General features: G+C 35.6%; 1 protein-coding gene across 2 annotated transcripts in view; it reads left to right on the top strand.

The window, feature by feature from the left end:
• Positions 1-18,234, top strand: part of UACA (uveal autoantigen with coiled-coil domains and ankyrin repeats) — an 85,960-nt gene that overhangs the window by 40,758 nt on the left and 26,968 nt on the right. The window contains exons 1-5 of one of the 2 annotated variants that reach the window (XM_007102913.4): positions 2,362-2,815; positions 4,947-5,080; positions 9,297-9,385; positions 12,479-12,543; positions 13,336-13,393. In XM_007102913.4, coding sequence (XP_007102975.1) covers positions 2,777-2,815; positions 4,947-5,080; positions 9,297-9,385; positions 12,479-12,543; positions 13,336-13,393 — 385 coding nt within the window. In that variant the 5' untranslated portion in view covers positions 2,362-2,776. Of the gene's footprint in view, positions 1-2,361; positions 2,816-4,946; positions 5,081-9,296; positions 9,386-12,478; positions 12,544-13,335; positions 13,394-18,234 lie in introns of those variants that run through there. The other variant, XM_024128703.3, reaches the window with a different exon arrangement.

Below are 18,234 nucleotides of genomic sequence, written 5' to 3'. Positions count from 1 at the left end.
GGCCATGGCTCATGGGCCCAGCTGCTGTGCGGCATGTGGGATCTTCCCGGACCGGGGCACGAACCCGTGTGCCCTGCATCGGCAGGCGGACTCTCAACCACTGCGCCACCAGGGAAGCCCTGATGACTTTTATTTTCTTTTCTCGTCTAATTGTTCTGGGTAGGACTTCTAATACTATGTTGAATAAAAATGGTGAGAGTGAGAAGCCTTATCTTGTTCCTGGTCTTAGAGGATAAGTGTTTCACCATTGAATATGATGTTAGCTATGTGCTTTTCATATATTACCATTATTATGTTGAGTTAATTTCCTTCTATTTCCAGTTTTTTGAGTGTTTTTATCATGAAAGATTTAAAATCTTATTTAATGATATTTCTACATTAGTTGAGATGATCATGGACTTTTGTCCTTAAGTCAGTTAATGTGGTGTATTACATTGATCAATTTTCATGTGATGAACTGTCCTTGCATTCCAAGAATAAATCCCACTTAGTCATGGTGTATAATCCTTTTAATGTGCTGTTGAATTCAATCTGTCCCCCTGATTATTCTGATTACTTTTGAAGTAAATACCAGAAACAGGCATTAAGCTGATAAACAGGTAAACATATGATATAAGGGCAGATACTGATAACTATTATGAAGATAAGTGAAACAGGGCAGAAAGATAAAGAGTGGCAAGGGTAGAATGGGGCTGGTACTGTTTAGATACAGAGGTTTGAGAAGCCCTGTAACGCAGTGATATTTAAGAAGAACCAGAATGAAGGTGAGGGAAGAACCTTAAGGCACAGGGGACAGCAGAGGTGGGAATTTGCTTAGAGCTCTTGGGAAATACCTGGGAAGGCGGGAGCGAGAGTAGGAACAAGAGAGTAAGTCAGATGCTGGGGAGGTTCTGGATATCCACAGAATAGGAGGGCACGTAAATCCCATCTCCTGAGCCTTAGTTATTAGTACAGACAGCTCCGTATATGGCTTTTATTACTCATTACAGATTTCCCCCTGTCTTTTTATTTCCTTTGCCTTTGCTGTCCTATATATAGAAAGAATGTGCTTGCTTTGTTAACCAAAGGACAGGGCCTGAGTTCTATCCCACCCAGATTTCCTCTGAAGATGGGTGAAATGGAGTGGGTGGAGTCACTGGGTACAGCCAAGAATCCATTGTGATGTCTAATGTGATTTGGGAGAAAAAAAAAATCATTGTTTCAAAAATAAAACATTATGGTATATGATCTTATATATTTTATAATTAGAATATATACCCAATATTTTAAATTTAAATACTAGGAAATGGATTTCTTGATGAAATTCGTAACAGAACTTTTAACTGGCAGCATGATCTATAGTATAGAGTTACCTCCTTCCTACAAACAGTTGTGTTGGGATGTTTAGCATTCCCATGAAATGATTTCCCAAATCTGCCTTTTTGGAGGAAGTGTAAATTACTCTTGTGCTACTGTGGGAACTAGAAGGTACAGAACACCCTGGAGCTTGTAGACATTTGTCACCATCCTTGATAATGTAAGGAATGTTGTGGTTACAAGCATGTTAAACATCATGGAGAATGTGGAGAGGTTGTTTGCTTTGTCCCCAAATGGAGTTTTATTTACAGTCTTGCTCAGTGATTTATGCATTTGTCTCCTCTAGTATTTAATCATTTTATTTGTTTGTTAAAATCCCTGAACCTAGATAATTGGACTCCACTGATAAAATATTTACTTGTTATATTAGGCAGGGTGCTAAACTTAGAAATTTAAGAGTACTGAGTTAAATTTAAAATTTGTTGAAAAGTATTCATCATAATGCAGACTATTTAATGTCTTGGCAGTGCCTCTGGCTCTTCTCATTTAACGTGTTAGGAGACAGACTGGCAGCAGTTGTAAGCTGAAACCTGGTTGTATGCAGAACGAGACTGATAGGGGTACAAGGAAAATGGAGAAAATCTGAAAATGTTTCTGTGTGTGTGTGTTTCCTTAAATTAAAGTGTGACACATTTGCTTAAAATAGAATTTTATATTGTGTTTATCAAGGTTATTATAACTTCATGATAGAGGATCCTGAGACTGAAACTGGTTTTAAATATTGTTTTGTGGAATAACCAAATTTGTCTCTTAACAATTTTGTCGTGATGTCACGTGAGTTGCTTTGATATAATAAGCGTGTTTTACAATGTGTTTGAGTCATTTTTCCCTAGCAGACCTCAAGTTTATTACTCAGAGGAGAAGCATGAATTTACAGTATATTCTTAGCTGCTCTTCTCTATCTATCACTCAGCTGTCAAGGCCTATGGAATCTAAAATAGATCCTGACCAATTGGAGACAGCTTACACACTGCTTACGGGATGATTCGGATGTGGACAGCTTTATCGCGCACAGACGCTGGTCTGTGTTGCAGTGTTAAGGCGGCAGGATGCAGAGTTGAAGTTTTCCAGTGGAGTCCCTGAAAAGGGACAGCTTTGAAAGACAGCTTCTAAAGAATAACAAATAGGAGGAGTTACGGTACCTGATTTGGGGCTGCTCTTACTCAAGTGCTGCACAGCAAGGAAGATAATTTTCAAGCGTTATGAAGGCGGAGAAGGATTCTGAAGACGAAGAAAATATCGTTAGAGATCCAAGCTAAGTGTAGCCCAGCATGAAGACTGCAGAACAGGAAGAGTTGTAACGAGAAGGACTTAGTCACTTGTTAGGCGTTTCTCTGAGGGCTTGCTTTGTGAGCTACCGAGATTTGTAACTTGATGCGAAGTAGTTTGCTGTTAGCAACAAGAAACTAAAATCCTGTCTATGATGAACTGTTGGTTTTCTTGTGCTGCTAAGAACAGAGTAGGTATCCCTGTAGTCCAGTGTAACTTCAAGAGTCTTGGCTAGGCTTTTTGAACTGTATTTTTTTAAAATGTACTATTTTATTAATTTTGGTTTCTTTGTCTTACTATATTCTCTCTGCTTTATTTGATTAGCAGATTGGGGTTAGTGATAGAAAACACAAGTTCTTGTTTCTTTTTCTGTGTTTAAAAAGCATATAATAGAATCTTAATAATTGAGCATTATTTCTGTGGGCCAAAATGGAAAACAATGCTTAGTGGAGTAGAATTGAGAATCACAGGGTAATATGAGACTTTAATCTCATTTAATTTTCTTTTAAAGAGCCTTACTTTTGGATTTTACAATTGTTTTAGTGTTTTAAATAGCTCCTTTCTCCACCAGGACTTTACCTGGAAATAAAGTTGAGTTGTTCTAACTGCAAGGATAAACTAATCAATTTAGAGCAAGCGTTTGTGTGCTAAACATGACTTATTCCCTCAGGCATTTGAAAACACAAAGCCTACATCTACTACCACTCCCCAATTTAGAGTCAGTAAACTGATTGTTTTGTTTTAAAGCTAAAGAAAGGGGATGCCTAAAATGTAGTTTAGACTTTGAGCCAGTGAGTAGGGCTTAGCCGCTACTCATAGTTGGTAGTTTGAACTTTTCACGTTAGAAGGAAGTGGGTTCATCTCCAAATTTGATTAGAGACAACAATTCTGAAGTCTGTGTATGTACTTGAATCAGATTTCAGGGGTGGGTTAAAATTTTAATGTATTTATCTTTTTTCATATTCAGTTTTTATATTTTTCACTTCAAGTATTTAATGAATACATTGCTTATTTAGCTAGAAAATTGGTTGCTTTCTTTTTTTCTGGTTTAGAGGGGATAGTAGATATAATCATACTGATCAAACATTTAGAGGATATGCTTCATTTAAGTGATTCATCCCCGCCCCCGAAATTTGTTATGGTGTTTGTGGATATAGGAATTCCTTTGTAAGTTAAGTGAAAAATATGTACTTCTTTTGTTCTAGAAATGATGCTGGACTTAGCAAAGAATTTAGCAATAAGTTTACTGTATAGAATTTTAAAAGGCTAGAACCTTACTTGTCTAAATAATGTATATTTTAGTGCTGGGTTCTACATTTCTACTTACTAAGAAAAGGTTGAAGTTATTGGCTTCAGAATGTCTTGAATATATTTTCTCCAATCAAAGCTAAAGATAACCTTGATATAATTAAAATATACATCATGTGATACATTCTCCTATTTAAAAAATTGCCTTTGAGCTTCCTTTTAAATACACATGCACTAAATTTTTGTTGAAATAAAAAATCTTTTTTAACAAAAGCAATATATGTTGAATATAAAGAAGGAAGACAATGAAAGTCATCTGTGATCCTATAATTTTAGGATTTTTAAGTAGTTGATACTTTAGTCTTTTTTTTTTCATTTTATTCTATGTAGAAGTTTCTTTTTATCCTAATATATAAGCATAATGGATTGCTTTTTCTCTTGAGTGTACGTCTGTATAATTTGTCTCCATAATTATATTTCGAACAGTGCCTTTTAAATGAGTAGTGGTGGTGGGGTTCTTAAAAGGTGTGCAGAATTCCACTGTATCTAAGGGTCTTGGGAGATAATCAGAGTCAAATCTGAAAGCATGAGTTACAGAATAGGAAAGAAAAGAGCACACTGATTTTGGAAGTCATGAGAAATCTTGATTGGGCTTGGCTGCTTGAGTCATTTAATGTCCCTGGAGCCTTGATTCTTCTCATCTGTTAAGTGGGGATGATAATTCTAGTTTACTAGGGTTGTTCAAGTCATTCATGCCTGGAACAGGGTAGGTGTTCGACAGTTACTCATCTCCTTTCTCTGCTCTGAAGGCAAAGAAAACAGGGCACAAAACATGAGAGACATCCTTTTTCTCAAAAGTAGAATTAAAATATTTCTTGTACATCAGGTGTTTTGGAAAGGTTCTTTTTGTGACGTTGGAACAGCAGGGACAAGAAAATTTGGGGTGCAGCTGGTAACTGAGTGATGTATTAGACATTACTGCTTTCCCTTCTCTTTTTTTTCTCCCCTTCTTTGGAAAGTCTTACTAATATATATAGTATGCCATGTTTACATTCTTTTTTTCTTTTTTGTAGCAAGCAGCAGATTGGAACAAATATGATGACCGATTGATGAAAGCAGCAGAAAGGGGAGATGTAGAAAAAGTGTCCTCAATCCTTTCTAAAAAGGGGGTCAATCCAGGCAAACTAGATGTGGAAGGCAGATCTGCGTGAGTATTACTGACGATAATTCCCTAAAGGGAATTTGGGTAGACCCTTGGGATACAAATGAAATTTGTGAATTATGGTTATCAACATTTAATTTTAAAAAACTTTTATCAAAACCCACACTATAAAATCTTTCAACATCACTTTCAAACAATTTGGATTAATGATTGTTCTCAATATGAAAGATTTTCAAGTGAGAGAAAGAATACTAAAATACTACCCAGTGGTCTAGTTGTTTGGGCGCTGTGGCAAACCATAGCCTGGGTTATTTGGTGCATTTTTATTCAGTGCAATTTTGTTTATAAGCTTTTTTATTCTCCTTATCATATTTGATCCTCGCAGTGGCCCTTTGAAAAAAGTAGGAAAAGGTTTACAGAGGTTAAATAACTTGGTCTAGTCTCCTTAAAAGTCACAGGTCTGGGCTTCCCTCGTGGCACAGTGGTTAAGAATCCACCTGCCAAGGCAGGGGACACGGGTTCGAGCCCTGGTCCGGGAAGATCCCACATGCCGCGGAGCAACTAAGCCCGTGAGCCACAACTACTGAGCCCGCGTGCTATAACTACTGAAGCCTGCGCACCTAGAGCCCGTGCTCCACAACAAGAGAAGCCACTGCAATGAGAAGCCCACTCGCCACAACTAGAGAAAGCCCACACACAGCAAGGAAGACCCAATGCAGACAAAAAAAAAAAAAAATGTCACAGGTCTGTGATGTAAATCCAAGTTTTCTGTCTTGGAAGAGTTCTGTAAATTACATTGCCTTTTCCTCTTAACCCCCAATCTCTTTTTATATTTGGGTAATTAATTTAAATGAGAATGTTTAGGGCAGTAGGGAGGAGGAATGGCTAGTGTGATTTAGGGAGGTACAGGTAGTGATCCTACCCTTTTGCTTTTGTGTTACTGAGAACTTTACATGCTTATGAACCAGGTATCTTTTCTCTTACCCCTCCCCAGTCTTTATCATTTCTCTTCCTGTTGAGGATGGGGAGCAGTTGGGTTAAAGGGTAGATCTAGCTTCTGTTACTACCCTCTATAAATATAGCAGTTAAAACCTTATCTGGGAAACCTTCCAAAGTTAGAGGTGAAAAGTCTCGTTTCCTAAAATTCCTCTCCGCCTTATACTTGCGTAAGTTTTTTTTTAGACTATTATAACTGGAAACCCGATACTAAATATAGAAATGAATATTAGGAAGTGGATAGTTAATGTTTGATGTAGGTCGCTACCTTAGAATGCTTAGATATATAAGTATAGTGAAAATAGCAAAGCGTGACTTTAAGTTGTTCATAAGAGCAATAAAGTTTGAGAAGTTCCAATTTTTTTATACCGTTTCAGTTTTATCAAGTAGGCAATTTGATAGCTACAGAAACTGGTTATCTTGAGTCCTACTTCTATTTTTGCTAATTTAAAACCATTTATAGGACTCACAGTATAAATAGTGAAAATTTTATATCTAAAACTGACTGTTTTTCATATTTTTTTCCCAAAATGCCAAGATGTTAAAAGATAAAAGGATCTTCTTTGGGATGAAAATCTTCAGTGAAACCTAATTTCTTCAGTTCTGTCCATCCATGCTTTGAATGTTTTGAATGAATGATTACTTGAGTTTTTGTTCAGATTTTTTTGATCTAAGGTTCAATTTTGAGGGAAATTATTTGTATTAATGGTCAGAATTATGAAAATCTGGTGTAATTTGATTAACTATGAACTTTAGTTTGTGAAATATTTGAGTAGTATTAGTTTCTGAGGTTTTCACTGTAGGAAGTAGAATTCTTTCTGGGATTCATAGGATAAAATATTTTCCTTTTGTTATTCACACACAAACTGTATTCTTTCTTAATTAAAGCATTTTATATTTAGTCAAGTATAGGACATATTACAAATATATTTTCTGTAATTATAAAAATAATGTTATTTTGAATGATTTTTTTGGTTTTTAATTTTTGAAATTTAAGACAAAAGTAACATGTCCTTCTTGACCTCTATCCAATTTCAAAAATGAAATATTTGAGGCCTAGCCATAGTCACTGCAAGGATCTGTTTTCTTCCTGTTCGCCTCTTTCCTAGGGTATAGCCCTTTGCCTAGGCAAAATGGGGCAGGTTCACCAAGAAGCTTCACTGTCACTTGGAGAGCCATGGATTCCAATTCCTGTCTCCCCATCCCCTCAGGCTGTCAAAAGTACTGTTCAGCCTCCCAGCTGTTTTCTCTGGAATCAGCAAATGCTCCTAGACAAAAAGTAGCCCCAAATACCAAGCTTACCTCTCTGGGCCTCTGTCCTTCCCTGCATTCTGGCCTAGTAATTTTTCACTATCTTGTTAGACTACTGATACCTTCAAGCAGATGTATTATTTTTTATGCAGCTCTTCTAGTTGTCCTCAGAGGTGGGGATTGTCCATGTTACCTGGATCTCCTGTTATAGAAGTAAAAGTACTTGTTTAAAAAACGAAAAGTTAAAGTTGATTTTTTTAATTGATAAAGAGTATTTCTATAAAGCAGTTTTCCAAATTTCCTTTGCAACTCTGCATACAATTTAATGATTGATATATCTTCTTTCTGAAGCACATCTACTATTTATAGCACAACAGTATTAATAATGCATTGTAGATTTGCTGTGATTTCTGCCCTTTTAAGTGCATCATCAGTATAATGTTGAGTTATTTTGAAGAAAGAAGTCTTTCAGATTTTGTGAGCTAAGAAATGAAAACAAGCAGACAAAAAATGAGATCCCCAAGATTGTTGGAAGACTAAAAACCTTTGCTTGATGGAAATGACCATTCCTCAAAAGGTTCTCATGGTGCATTGCATAGTATAATTCCCCACTTCAGTGTTGCAAAGAGATTGATACCCTCAGCCTTATGGCAATTTAAGGAGAACTTATCTGACTTTTAAGAACACTATATTTCTTTTATCAGAAACATCTCTTTTTCTCTAATCAAACTTTACACAAACCTGGTTTACTTTACTTAGTAGTGCTCAGTCTCTAGTTTGCATTCAGATCCCTTAGAATACTAATAGAGGCATAGCTAGTGTTGTAATATCTGGAAATGAATTTGCTAGCTATCTCCAGATTTTGTCTCTAAGCATTCAGTTATTCAGATATTTGAGGGTGCATCATCTGTCTGGTACTTTCATTGGTTCTGGGAATATAATAGGAAGCAGAACAGACAAGAATTCCTACTTTCATCTAGTTAGTTGAGTAGGAAGAGATTAATAGACCATAAAGAAAATAAATCTTGAATTTATATATAATATTAGAAAAATGTGTAATTCTATTTAGAATAATGAAGGCCAGGATGGGGGAGCTAGGAGTACTAAGGTTGCAGCGGATGGGGAAATGTAAAATTTTCAAATGGTATGGTTAGGGAAGACCCCGACAGGGAGTGTGCTGCCAATTGTGTCTATATCCAGGCGCCTTGCTGAGCCTTTACCTCCTGGCATCTTCACAATGGGTACGGTACTCATTTAGGACCTGAGTTCAATGTCCTTTGCCAACAAGTCCTACAGTATTTATTTACTTACAATGTCAGTTCTTAATGCACACAAAATATTTCTGTAAATGTTTATTGATTAAGAAAGTATTAGATGATCAAAGAAACAATGGGATATTTTATCATGTATCTTGAGTACTTGATGGCTTAAAGTTATTTTGTGTTCAACTCTGTCTGTTTGTGTAAAATTTGAACCAGTCATACAGGTCTCTGAGTAAAAGGAAGAATAATGTCGTACTTCAGGAAGAAGATGATGCCAGATCTTTTGTGGCTTTCAAGTGTAGCTTGGCTTGTTTTTAAGACTTTTCTATGCCAGGTTTAATATGATCATTCTAAAGAGATGGATAAGTGTTTTGATCTGTCTTTGGCCTTAGCATTCCGTGGTAACTTCATTTGTTTTGGCAGTTTCAGTATATTTGAAACTAAGCAAAATAATCTGATAGAAACTTTTCAGTACATTTATTAAGGTCTAAACACCAGTGCCTTTGTTACTGAAATGATAAACTATAGAGGTAATAATGTAAATTTGGATTAAAATGAGTTTTTCAGTAATATGAGATAGGTTTCTTTTTTCTTGTATTAAATACATAGGTGTTCTAATGTAGCCTTTAAAATGCATGTTCACACGTGTGTGTATGTATGTGTGAGTATTGAATATAAGGTGACATTTATGTAACATTTAAGTTGACCTTGAGTAGTTTCCATGGCATAACAAGTATTTTCTTTTTGTTTAGCTTTCATGTTGTAGCCTCAAAGGGGAATCTTGAGTGTTTGAATGCCATCCTCATACATGGAGTTGATATTACAACCAGTGACACCGCAGGTACGTTTGCCTCCATAGTCAGTTACAAACAGAGAAGACAAGCATTGTCCACTGCCAGGGCTCTAAATCAGACCTAAATGTGATTTACAAAGAGAAGTCCTTAACTTTCTGTTTCTAATTAGCTGAGGTATTGCTCTGGGGGAGAGGGCAAGTACTGGGGATGTAGCAGAAAGGATGACCAAATGGATGAGCAGCTGGAGACCTGAGGTCTAGGGCTGGTCTTGGTAGTGCTACAGGATTCTCAAATCTCAGACTCTGAAGAAACTTTAGGGGCCATTTAGTTTATACTCATATACTATTCAATATATGAATTCTTGCTGTCCTGAGGTCATTTGGTTTTTGGTTGGACATTTCTTGTGTTGAGGAACTAACTGTCTCATAATAACAACATCACCAGTAGTGATCATAACAAGAAGAGGTGACACTTATTTAACATAGGTTTAGCTACTCTGCTAAGCGCTTTACACGTACTAACTCATCTTATCCTCACATCAAGCCAATGAGGCTGCAAGGCACTGCGCTGTTAAGCCACTTGCCCAGGGTCTTTTCAGTGGATGAGTGGCAGTCAGAGTTTGTGTTTTTAACCATTTTATGCCTCATGAGGAGACCTGGTCTGTGTTTAGCTAGCTATATTTATAAAAATTATTTCTAATAGACAGTTTAAGTCTGTCTCTTACCAGGCCTTCTGCTTAAACTTAGTCATAACTATGTCTATCTTTTAAAATATTACAGCATAAGTTTATCTGCACATCACAAGATAGATTTTAAGTATTTGAGTATAGCCATTGCTTTTCTTCAGTGTTTTAGTTTTCTGTTCATCTGGACAATCATTCTCAGTTCTCTGAGACCTGTGGCAGCTTATTTCTCTGCACTTCTGCTTTGTTATTCAGTTAAATAGGGGAGCTGACCTAGAGCAGAGAATGTCCTTAACAACTTTAATGTTTTATCCTATGACTCCATGTATGGACAAATAAATACATTACTGTTAACCAGCATTGTGTTTGGAAATGGAAGGCAATGGGGGAGAGAGAGGGAGATCACAAATGAGTTAGTGAGGAAAATCTTTACCTAAAGTTACCTTAATTGAAGACGAAACTCAATTTATTTGCCACCTTTGAATGAACAAAAAACTGTTATTACTTATATATATGTTTTCCACTGATGCAGAAGAATATTTATTTTTAGAAATTTTGGATTAACCATACCATTTCAGAATTCATAAGACTTTATTTATTTATTGTGCTGATTCCAATTCAAACACGTGTCTTTCTTGTTTTTGTCTGTGTTCTTTGTGCTCTGGACATTTCGGCCTAGTGGCCAATCTAAGTGACTTTTGCCCTCCCTCCTTCAGTGCAGATGAAGCTCAAATGCTTTCCCAAGCTCAGCAGACGACGTCTTTTCATATACTGCACTCCGGCATACCTTGCTTTACCTATTTTGTCTTTTGTTTTTGCTGTTGTTTAGTCATGTTTTTATTGATGGGTTTAATCATGTTTGTCTTTAGAGTTGTCCTTTCCTGAGAACAAGGATCTTGTCTCATTTGCTGTTATATTGTCTGTTATAATCCAGATGTGGATATTTGATAAAAATTTGATTAAACAATCTTTATGTATTTTATCTTAACTCCTTTAGCTGCTAGCAATATAAAAGTAGATTGAAAATAACCAGATTTCAAGTTCGTGTGGTTTTGAGGTATTTGTGACCCAGGTTTTGCCAGGTACACGCCTTTGGTATAATTCAGGGTGATATGCTTTAGATGTGATATTTCCGTGATTTTTTGCTCTACTATCTCAAGTGGCTGGATTTGGTATTTCCTTAGCCCTGACCTGACATTTTAATGTGACCAAGTTTCTGTGGCGTTTTGGTAAACACCAGGGACTGTTGCCACTGTGTCTGTCCTCACTATCCACTCCATGCTCTCTCTTACTTCTCATGGAAGTGCCAGTTATTCTAGTCACTTTTCAGGATGTGAAATGTTTCTAGAAAGTTTGTCCATGAACAGTAGCAAATTGAAATTTGAAATTGTTACATCTGACTTATTTGTAGAGGATGTTTAGGAGTGGTTGAATATGTTATATCTGTTCAAAGGTCTGGACTCACTGCCTTTTGCTCTAGAACCTGTTAGCTACACAGAAATGATCAGACCCAGCAAAACTTATTCACGTATCTACATGCATATAAAACTGAATGAGAGTTGAAAGTCAATTTATTCCTTCATCCAGGATGAACAGAACACACATTACTTTTCTAGCAGAAAGGTCTACTTGTGAACTACAATTATGTTTGGAGAAGTTTGTGAAGTTAGAGGGAAATTAAGAGCATTAAAGATTGGAAGCTGGAATAGTCTGGTGAAACCCTTGTAGTTTTCACCATCCAAGAAAGATATTTGTGTAAAGAAGTACAATTAGGAGAAATAGTGTTTGGAGGTAGAATGTTCTCTGCAAATAATCTTTTTCAATGTTCAGAGTTAACCTTCCAGATTGTCTGGTGACCTCTTCCCTGCTCCCCTCATCATTTCCTTTAAATTTGCACATTTTAATCACATATTTGAACAAATTATCTGATTTTCAGAGACAGAATCTCTTTGTAAACTTTGAATTTTAGTTGAAGCATAAAAATTAGTTAGAGAATACCCTTTCTTTGACTCACATCTCTTAACCTTTCTCCATTTTAGTATCCGCACTGCCTATTGAGAAATGTTATGTGAAATCTAGTTATCTTTTTCTCCCTCCTATCCCCATTCCTTTTTTTTCTCTTTCTCTTTCTCTCCCTTCTCTCCTATGGCAATATTTAATTACTTACTCTGTTTCAGGAACTGCTCCAGGTATTGGAGATACAGTGGTGAATAAGACAAAATTCTTGCTCTGTAATGAGTTTGTATGTTTATTTTTTCTTCCCACCTTCATTGTTCTGGTGTGTACATTATCTCTAATTAAAATACGAAACTGGGTGAGACATCTTAGAAACTTAAAGCATGCCTACAAATGAAGTCGTCTGTCAACTGATTTTGGAAAACTGAAGCACATTTCTAAGGAGAATTCACATGTGAAGAAAATAACCCTTATCATATATTTAAAATTATTTCTTTTCTAGGGAGGAATGCTCTTCACCTGGCTGCAAAGTATGGACATGCATTGTGTCTACAAAAACTTCTACAGGTAGTAAAAGTGGTTAATACTTTGACTTTATTATTTTGACTGCAAATAACGATGTGTTTTTGGAACTTGAGATCAAAGAAAATAGTAGGCTAGCTTTGACTATTAGCTTACATAATATTTTTTCCATCATTTGTGAAAGAATGTGAACAATAAAGAGCAAAAACTCTGAGGGAAGTGAATTGCATAACTCAGTGTATTAAAAATAAACAACAAAGAGTTGACCTTCCTGTTGACATTAGCTGGAGATGGGACTTTTCTGTCATCTGGTATATGACTTGAGATGAAGTGATACAGCATAGGATCTATATATTTCTGTATAAACATCAATAACTCAGACTACATAATAACATCATTAGTTAAGCTTATAATCAGGCAACCACAAAATTCTGTGAACTAGTGGGCTAAATTACATTTTCAGTTGAAAGGTCTAGTCACACATTTCCTTAAACATGTTTGCCACTAAGTTTCACAGCAGAACTCATTTGTTTTTTCTGATTCAATTGTTCAAGTTTTAATTCTTGCTGGAAAAAAACCCCAAACAATAACAGTTTCTATATTTCATGCTATTGTAATGTACCATATGTTTTCCTGTTTACTGGAATACTGTTAAATTTACAGTGTAATGTTATTATATTTGTCACATGTCAAAATATTTATGGCTTGTCTAGTACTCTTTAGAGCTTTTGATAAATGCAATATTTTTAAGATTAAATAACAGCTGTTCATTTGAGTCTCAATATTTAACTTGAAAATAAAACTTTCTTAGATTACTAAATTTCTGTGTTTTAACAGTACAGTTGTCCCACTGAACATGTAGACCTGCAGGGAAGAACCGCACTTCACGATGCAGGTAATAAGCAAAGGTTTCAATTGGACATAAACAAATCTTTGTTAAAATGGCTGGGCATTTAAATTAATTTCAGAGTTTTAACATGAATATATTTGTATAATTCATGGAGAAACAGAATGTTATGAATTTTTTATTTATTCAGATTTGAAATTTATTGGATTGTACGGATTAAAAAGAATCGTTCAGCCAATATTTACAGGCCAGGTTGCTAGATACTGAAAGTCCAAAGATGAATAAACCATAATCCTGCTCTCAAGGAGCTGTAAGTACCATGTGTTTGCGTGGGAACTGGTAGGAGAAATGGGAAAGAGGAAGACTCTTCTCTCTCTTAAAAACTATATTTACCTCATTAACATGTCTGAACCTCATTTTCCTCATCTGCAAAATGAAGTTACTAATACTACTGCAGCAGTGGTTATAACTGAATCATAAACAGTGCCTGGCATGTAGTAACTTCTTAATTAGTGGTGATGGTGCTTGTTTTGATTTAGAGATGTCAGTGCTGAGTTACATATCATTGTAATTTGCTGTATTTTAAGAGAGATTTATATTAGTAATTTCAAAGATTTTATTAATCATACTGTATATCAGAATTTATCTGCATTATTCTTTAGGTGTCTTAAAGGAAATGATTAGAAAAAAGTTAAATATTTAAGGATTTTTGGAATGTAAGATAGTCTGACCCCTGGGCAGACTCTTCTAAGACTGAAATTCCTAGTTAACTAGGCATTCAGAGGAAAAAACAAAAAAAACCCTACTGTTTCCTTTCATGTATATGGAATATCCTTGGTAGATTAGAGGATTAGAGTAGTCTCTGTTAAAAATGTATTATACTTCAGATTTCCTTCAAACTTTTATACTTTTGATTTTCTTCCTTTTAAAAAATATTTTATGTATTTTTATGATAGTTTGATCTCTTACACAATGCATTTTTAAAAATTTTGGCATAGAGTGTTGTTATTTGCAGAACATTTTTACATACATTATCATTTAAGCCTCACAATGACTCCTGTGAGTTTCTATAGTTTTATTTTATATTTTTATGATAATTTTGTATTACTACTTAATAAAAATAATTAAATAATTAAAAAATAAATAAAAACTTAGACCTAGATTCGTATGTGATATACTTATCAAGCTTGTGTAGTTATGGAATCATCAAAACAAATTTATAAATTAAACTTAAAATCATAAAAAAAATAATTCATTTCTGTAGCACTAATTTATTGTGTTTGATGGAAATTTTTAAATGATTTTGCTGCTTAATGAAGTATGAATACATGTCACATGATATTTCTATTCTCCTACCACCTTCTCGTAGTTGTTTTTTAATCCATCCAACCTTATTAATAATCATGTTTTAAAAATTATTAAAAATGTTTTATTATGGAAAATTTCAAACATAAAGTTAGACTATTATATTAAAATACCTTATACCCTTCATCCAGCTTAGACAGTTGTCATCATATGGCTAATCTTGATTCATTTATACCACCACCCATTATTCTCCTCTACTTGGCATATTTTAAATCAAATCCAAGACATCATATAATTTTATCCATAAATAATTCAGTTTTTATCTCTGAAAGATAATGATTCTATTTTGTAACCTAAGTGTAATACCATTATTACACCTAATGCATTTGAAAATGTTTTCAATATCATTTACTCAATGTTCAACTTTTTCTAGTTTTTATTTTTTTTACTGCTTAATTGAGGTATAATTATTATACAAAAATTGTATATAATTATTGTATAATGTAATGTAATAGCGTATTGCACATAATTAACAATATGGTATTGTGTACTTTAAAATATATTAAGAGGATAGAGTACTTAGTATTCTCACCAAAAAAACCCCCAAAAAACAAACCCCAAAAAACACACAGACACACAGAAGGACACAAGGAAATTTGTGGAGGCGATCCATATGTTTAGTACCTTGATTGTGGTGAGGGTATTACAGTGCATGCATTTGTCCAAACTCATCAAAATATGTACAGTAAATATGTGCTATTTTTTGTATATTATAGATTTTATTATCCCTGTTTTTAAAACTGGTACAACTTAACAGATTGAAATCTTAATAGTTGTTCAGTAGGTATACAGATGAAGTTAGAATGAAGACCAAGTCGATGTAGTAAAAGAACTCCAATATCAGTTGCTTATTAAAAAAAATGGAGTGGTATAGGTTGGCAGGTGGCTTGAGGTCATTCATGTACTGAATTCTTTCCATCTTGTTGCTCCACTTTCCTCTGGTATCTTCCTCAGCAATGTCATTGCAGCAGGGTTGTAGTCATATCTGCGTTCCAGCTGGCAGGAAAGGGAAGGAGAATAGGAGGAGCGCATGCCCACAGTCTAAGGCCCAGATTTGGAAGTGGTAAATAGCGCTCTACTCATAATCCATCAACAAGAGCAAAGTCAGTTGGTTGTATTTATCTGTAAAGGAGGCCCAGAAATGTAATCTCAGGATAACTAGTCATGGCCGAGCTGCTACACTGTAGAAGAAGGGGAGAACAAATTTTGGTAACAATTGCCACAGTCCAGCCCTCTGGCCTTCCAGATATTCCTGCAGCCCCTACTTCCCACACATAGAACATTACCCCCACCCCAAGGGAGAGGATACGTAACCAATTCAGTCACTGAAGCCACCTCAAAGTCTGGGATTTCTGGGTGATGTGCACTTGTGTATTTTTGGTTCTGAAATGGCTCTTCATGGTCCAACAGTCTGTAAACTCAAAGAAAAGAGATCTGCTCCTCACAATATAGTGATGCAGCAAGAACAGGATAAGTAAAATAAAGACTCCGTTTTGGAAACGGGAGAACTGGGAAATACACAGCAATCACTAGTCAACAGCAGGTATCAAATACTGCTGAGCAAAACTTGCAAAGGCTTTCAGCTGAGATCTTGGAGTAAATTTCTTGGTTAGCTCCTTCAGGTGCCCCCTGGTTTTGTTTCCTAGGAGAAATCCCTTATTGTCCTCTGTGGGCCCTAGCTCTGCCTTCTGGGAGGTTCTTGTCCATTATCTTCCAAGAACACAGGTAAATTGGATGTTGGAAAGTATGCCCTCTATATAGGCAGCTTAAGCACAGGAAGAGTTATTAGTTTTAGCTGACTGGGCTTTTGGATTTTGGGGTAGTGCATTCCCTCAAAACCTTGGTAGGTTTCTGGCCTATTTGTTGCCAGCCACTTCCATATGTCAGGAACCATTTATTTTCTGGACATAAAGTTCTTAACCCTCCTTTATTTCTTGTTTTTATTTCTGGACTCATGATTCTCTACCTCGTTTTATATATTTTTTTTAACCAAAATTTAGAGAATTTATTTATAAAATGTTCAATACTGTGTAGAACATTAGGTTAATTTACAGAGTTTTTAAAAAAATTTTATTGGACTATAGTTGATTTACAATGTTTTATTAGTTTCAGGTGTACAATGAAGTGAATCACTTATACATATACACATACCTACTCCTTTTTTAGATTCTTTTTCCATATAGGCCATTACAGAGTATTGAATAGAGTTCCCTGTGCTATACAGTAGGTCCTTATTAGTTATCTAGTTTATATATAGTAGTGTGTGTATGTCAATCCCAATCTCCCAATTTATCCCCCCCCATCCCCTGGTAACCATAAGTTTGTTTTCTACATCTGTGACTCTACTTCTGTTTTGTAAATAAGTTCATTTGTTCATTTTAATACTGCCACCTCAAAGTCATCTGAAATAATAGTCTTGTATGGGAATATAGTATCCTCAATCTGATCTTTATTCCAGGACTGGATCTGGTTTTTTTGTTTTTGTTTTTGTTTTCATTTTTCCTTATCGAGCTGTCTTTGAGAAAAGTTGTGACCAACAATAGTTTTATATCTTGCTGTTTGGTATAGAGAAACAACTGGCTTCTCTATACCTGTGAGGTCCCAGGTATCTAGAAACTCTATTCCCTTCCATCTGTGTTCATAACTAATTCTTGCTTGACCTCATCTCTTTCTTGTTGACCCCATCTCTTTCTTACTAAAAGCAGTAAGCAGCCGCCAATATGCCCTAAAATTCTGGCTCTTTTCTATTGCTAAACCTAGAAAGGCTCCATAGTCACACAGTGTACCTTGTAAATTAGCACAGATGATAGATCTATCAAATGTTTTGCCACAGTATGAGAAAAATCACAATGTTTCTAGCCTGAAGTATGCTTACTGACCACCTAGTACCCAACCACTAAACCAGTGCTGTATAATTTAGGTATCTGTTACAACAGCACCTGACTCCTGATAGCAATTTTTGTCTTGGTTAGGGATAAGACTATACTGCTGTGACAAAATAACATTTGCTTAAAAAAAAAACACACAGAATTTATTTCTTTCATGTCACAGCCCTAATGATCAGATTGGCTTGTACCTCTGCTCCATGTAGTCATTCAGGGACCCAGATTTCTTCCGTTTTGCAGTTCTACCATTGCCTGGGGTGTTGTCCTCATCTTTTAGGCTGAAGCTGATAATAGGTACCTGTTTTCCTGCTAGCAGGAAGGAGAAAGATTTTGGAAGAATGTATAACCACTTTTTAAAGCCCTAGACTGAGAAGGTAGCACATGTCCCTCATGTCAGACTCCATTGGCATGATCTAACTCATGTGGTCATGCCTGCATGCAAAGGAGACTGGGAACTGTGGTCTAGGTGAGCCACCCTGTGCCCAACACAGTTTTATTACCATGGAACAAGCTGGCATTCTCCATCATCGCACCTTTAATACTGACTTGATTTGTTCAGTATAGTATAACTCTGGAATTTTTTATGCTTTACATTTTTTCCTTCTTATTTTTAATTGGGCCTGAATGGTTGTTATTTTA

The sequence above is a fragment of the Physeter macrocephalus genome, chromosome 11 (genome assembly GCF_002837175.3).
Source record: "Physeter macrocephalus isolate SW-GA chromosome 11, ASM283717v5, whole genome shotgun sequence".
NCBI classification, from domain to species: Eukaryota; Metazoa; Chordata; class Mammalia; order Artiodactyla; family Physeteridae; genus Physeter; species Physeter macrocephalus.
The sequence above is the reverse complement of the archived record's forward strand: the minus strand, read 5'-3'. Positions and strand labels throughout refer to the sequence as shown.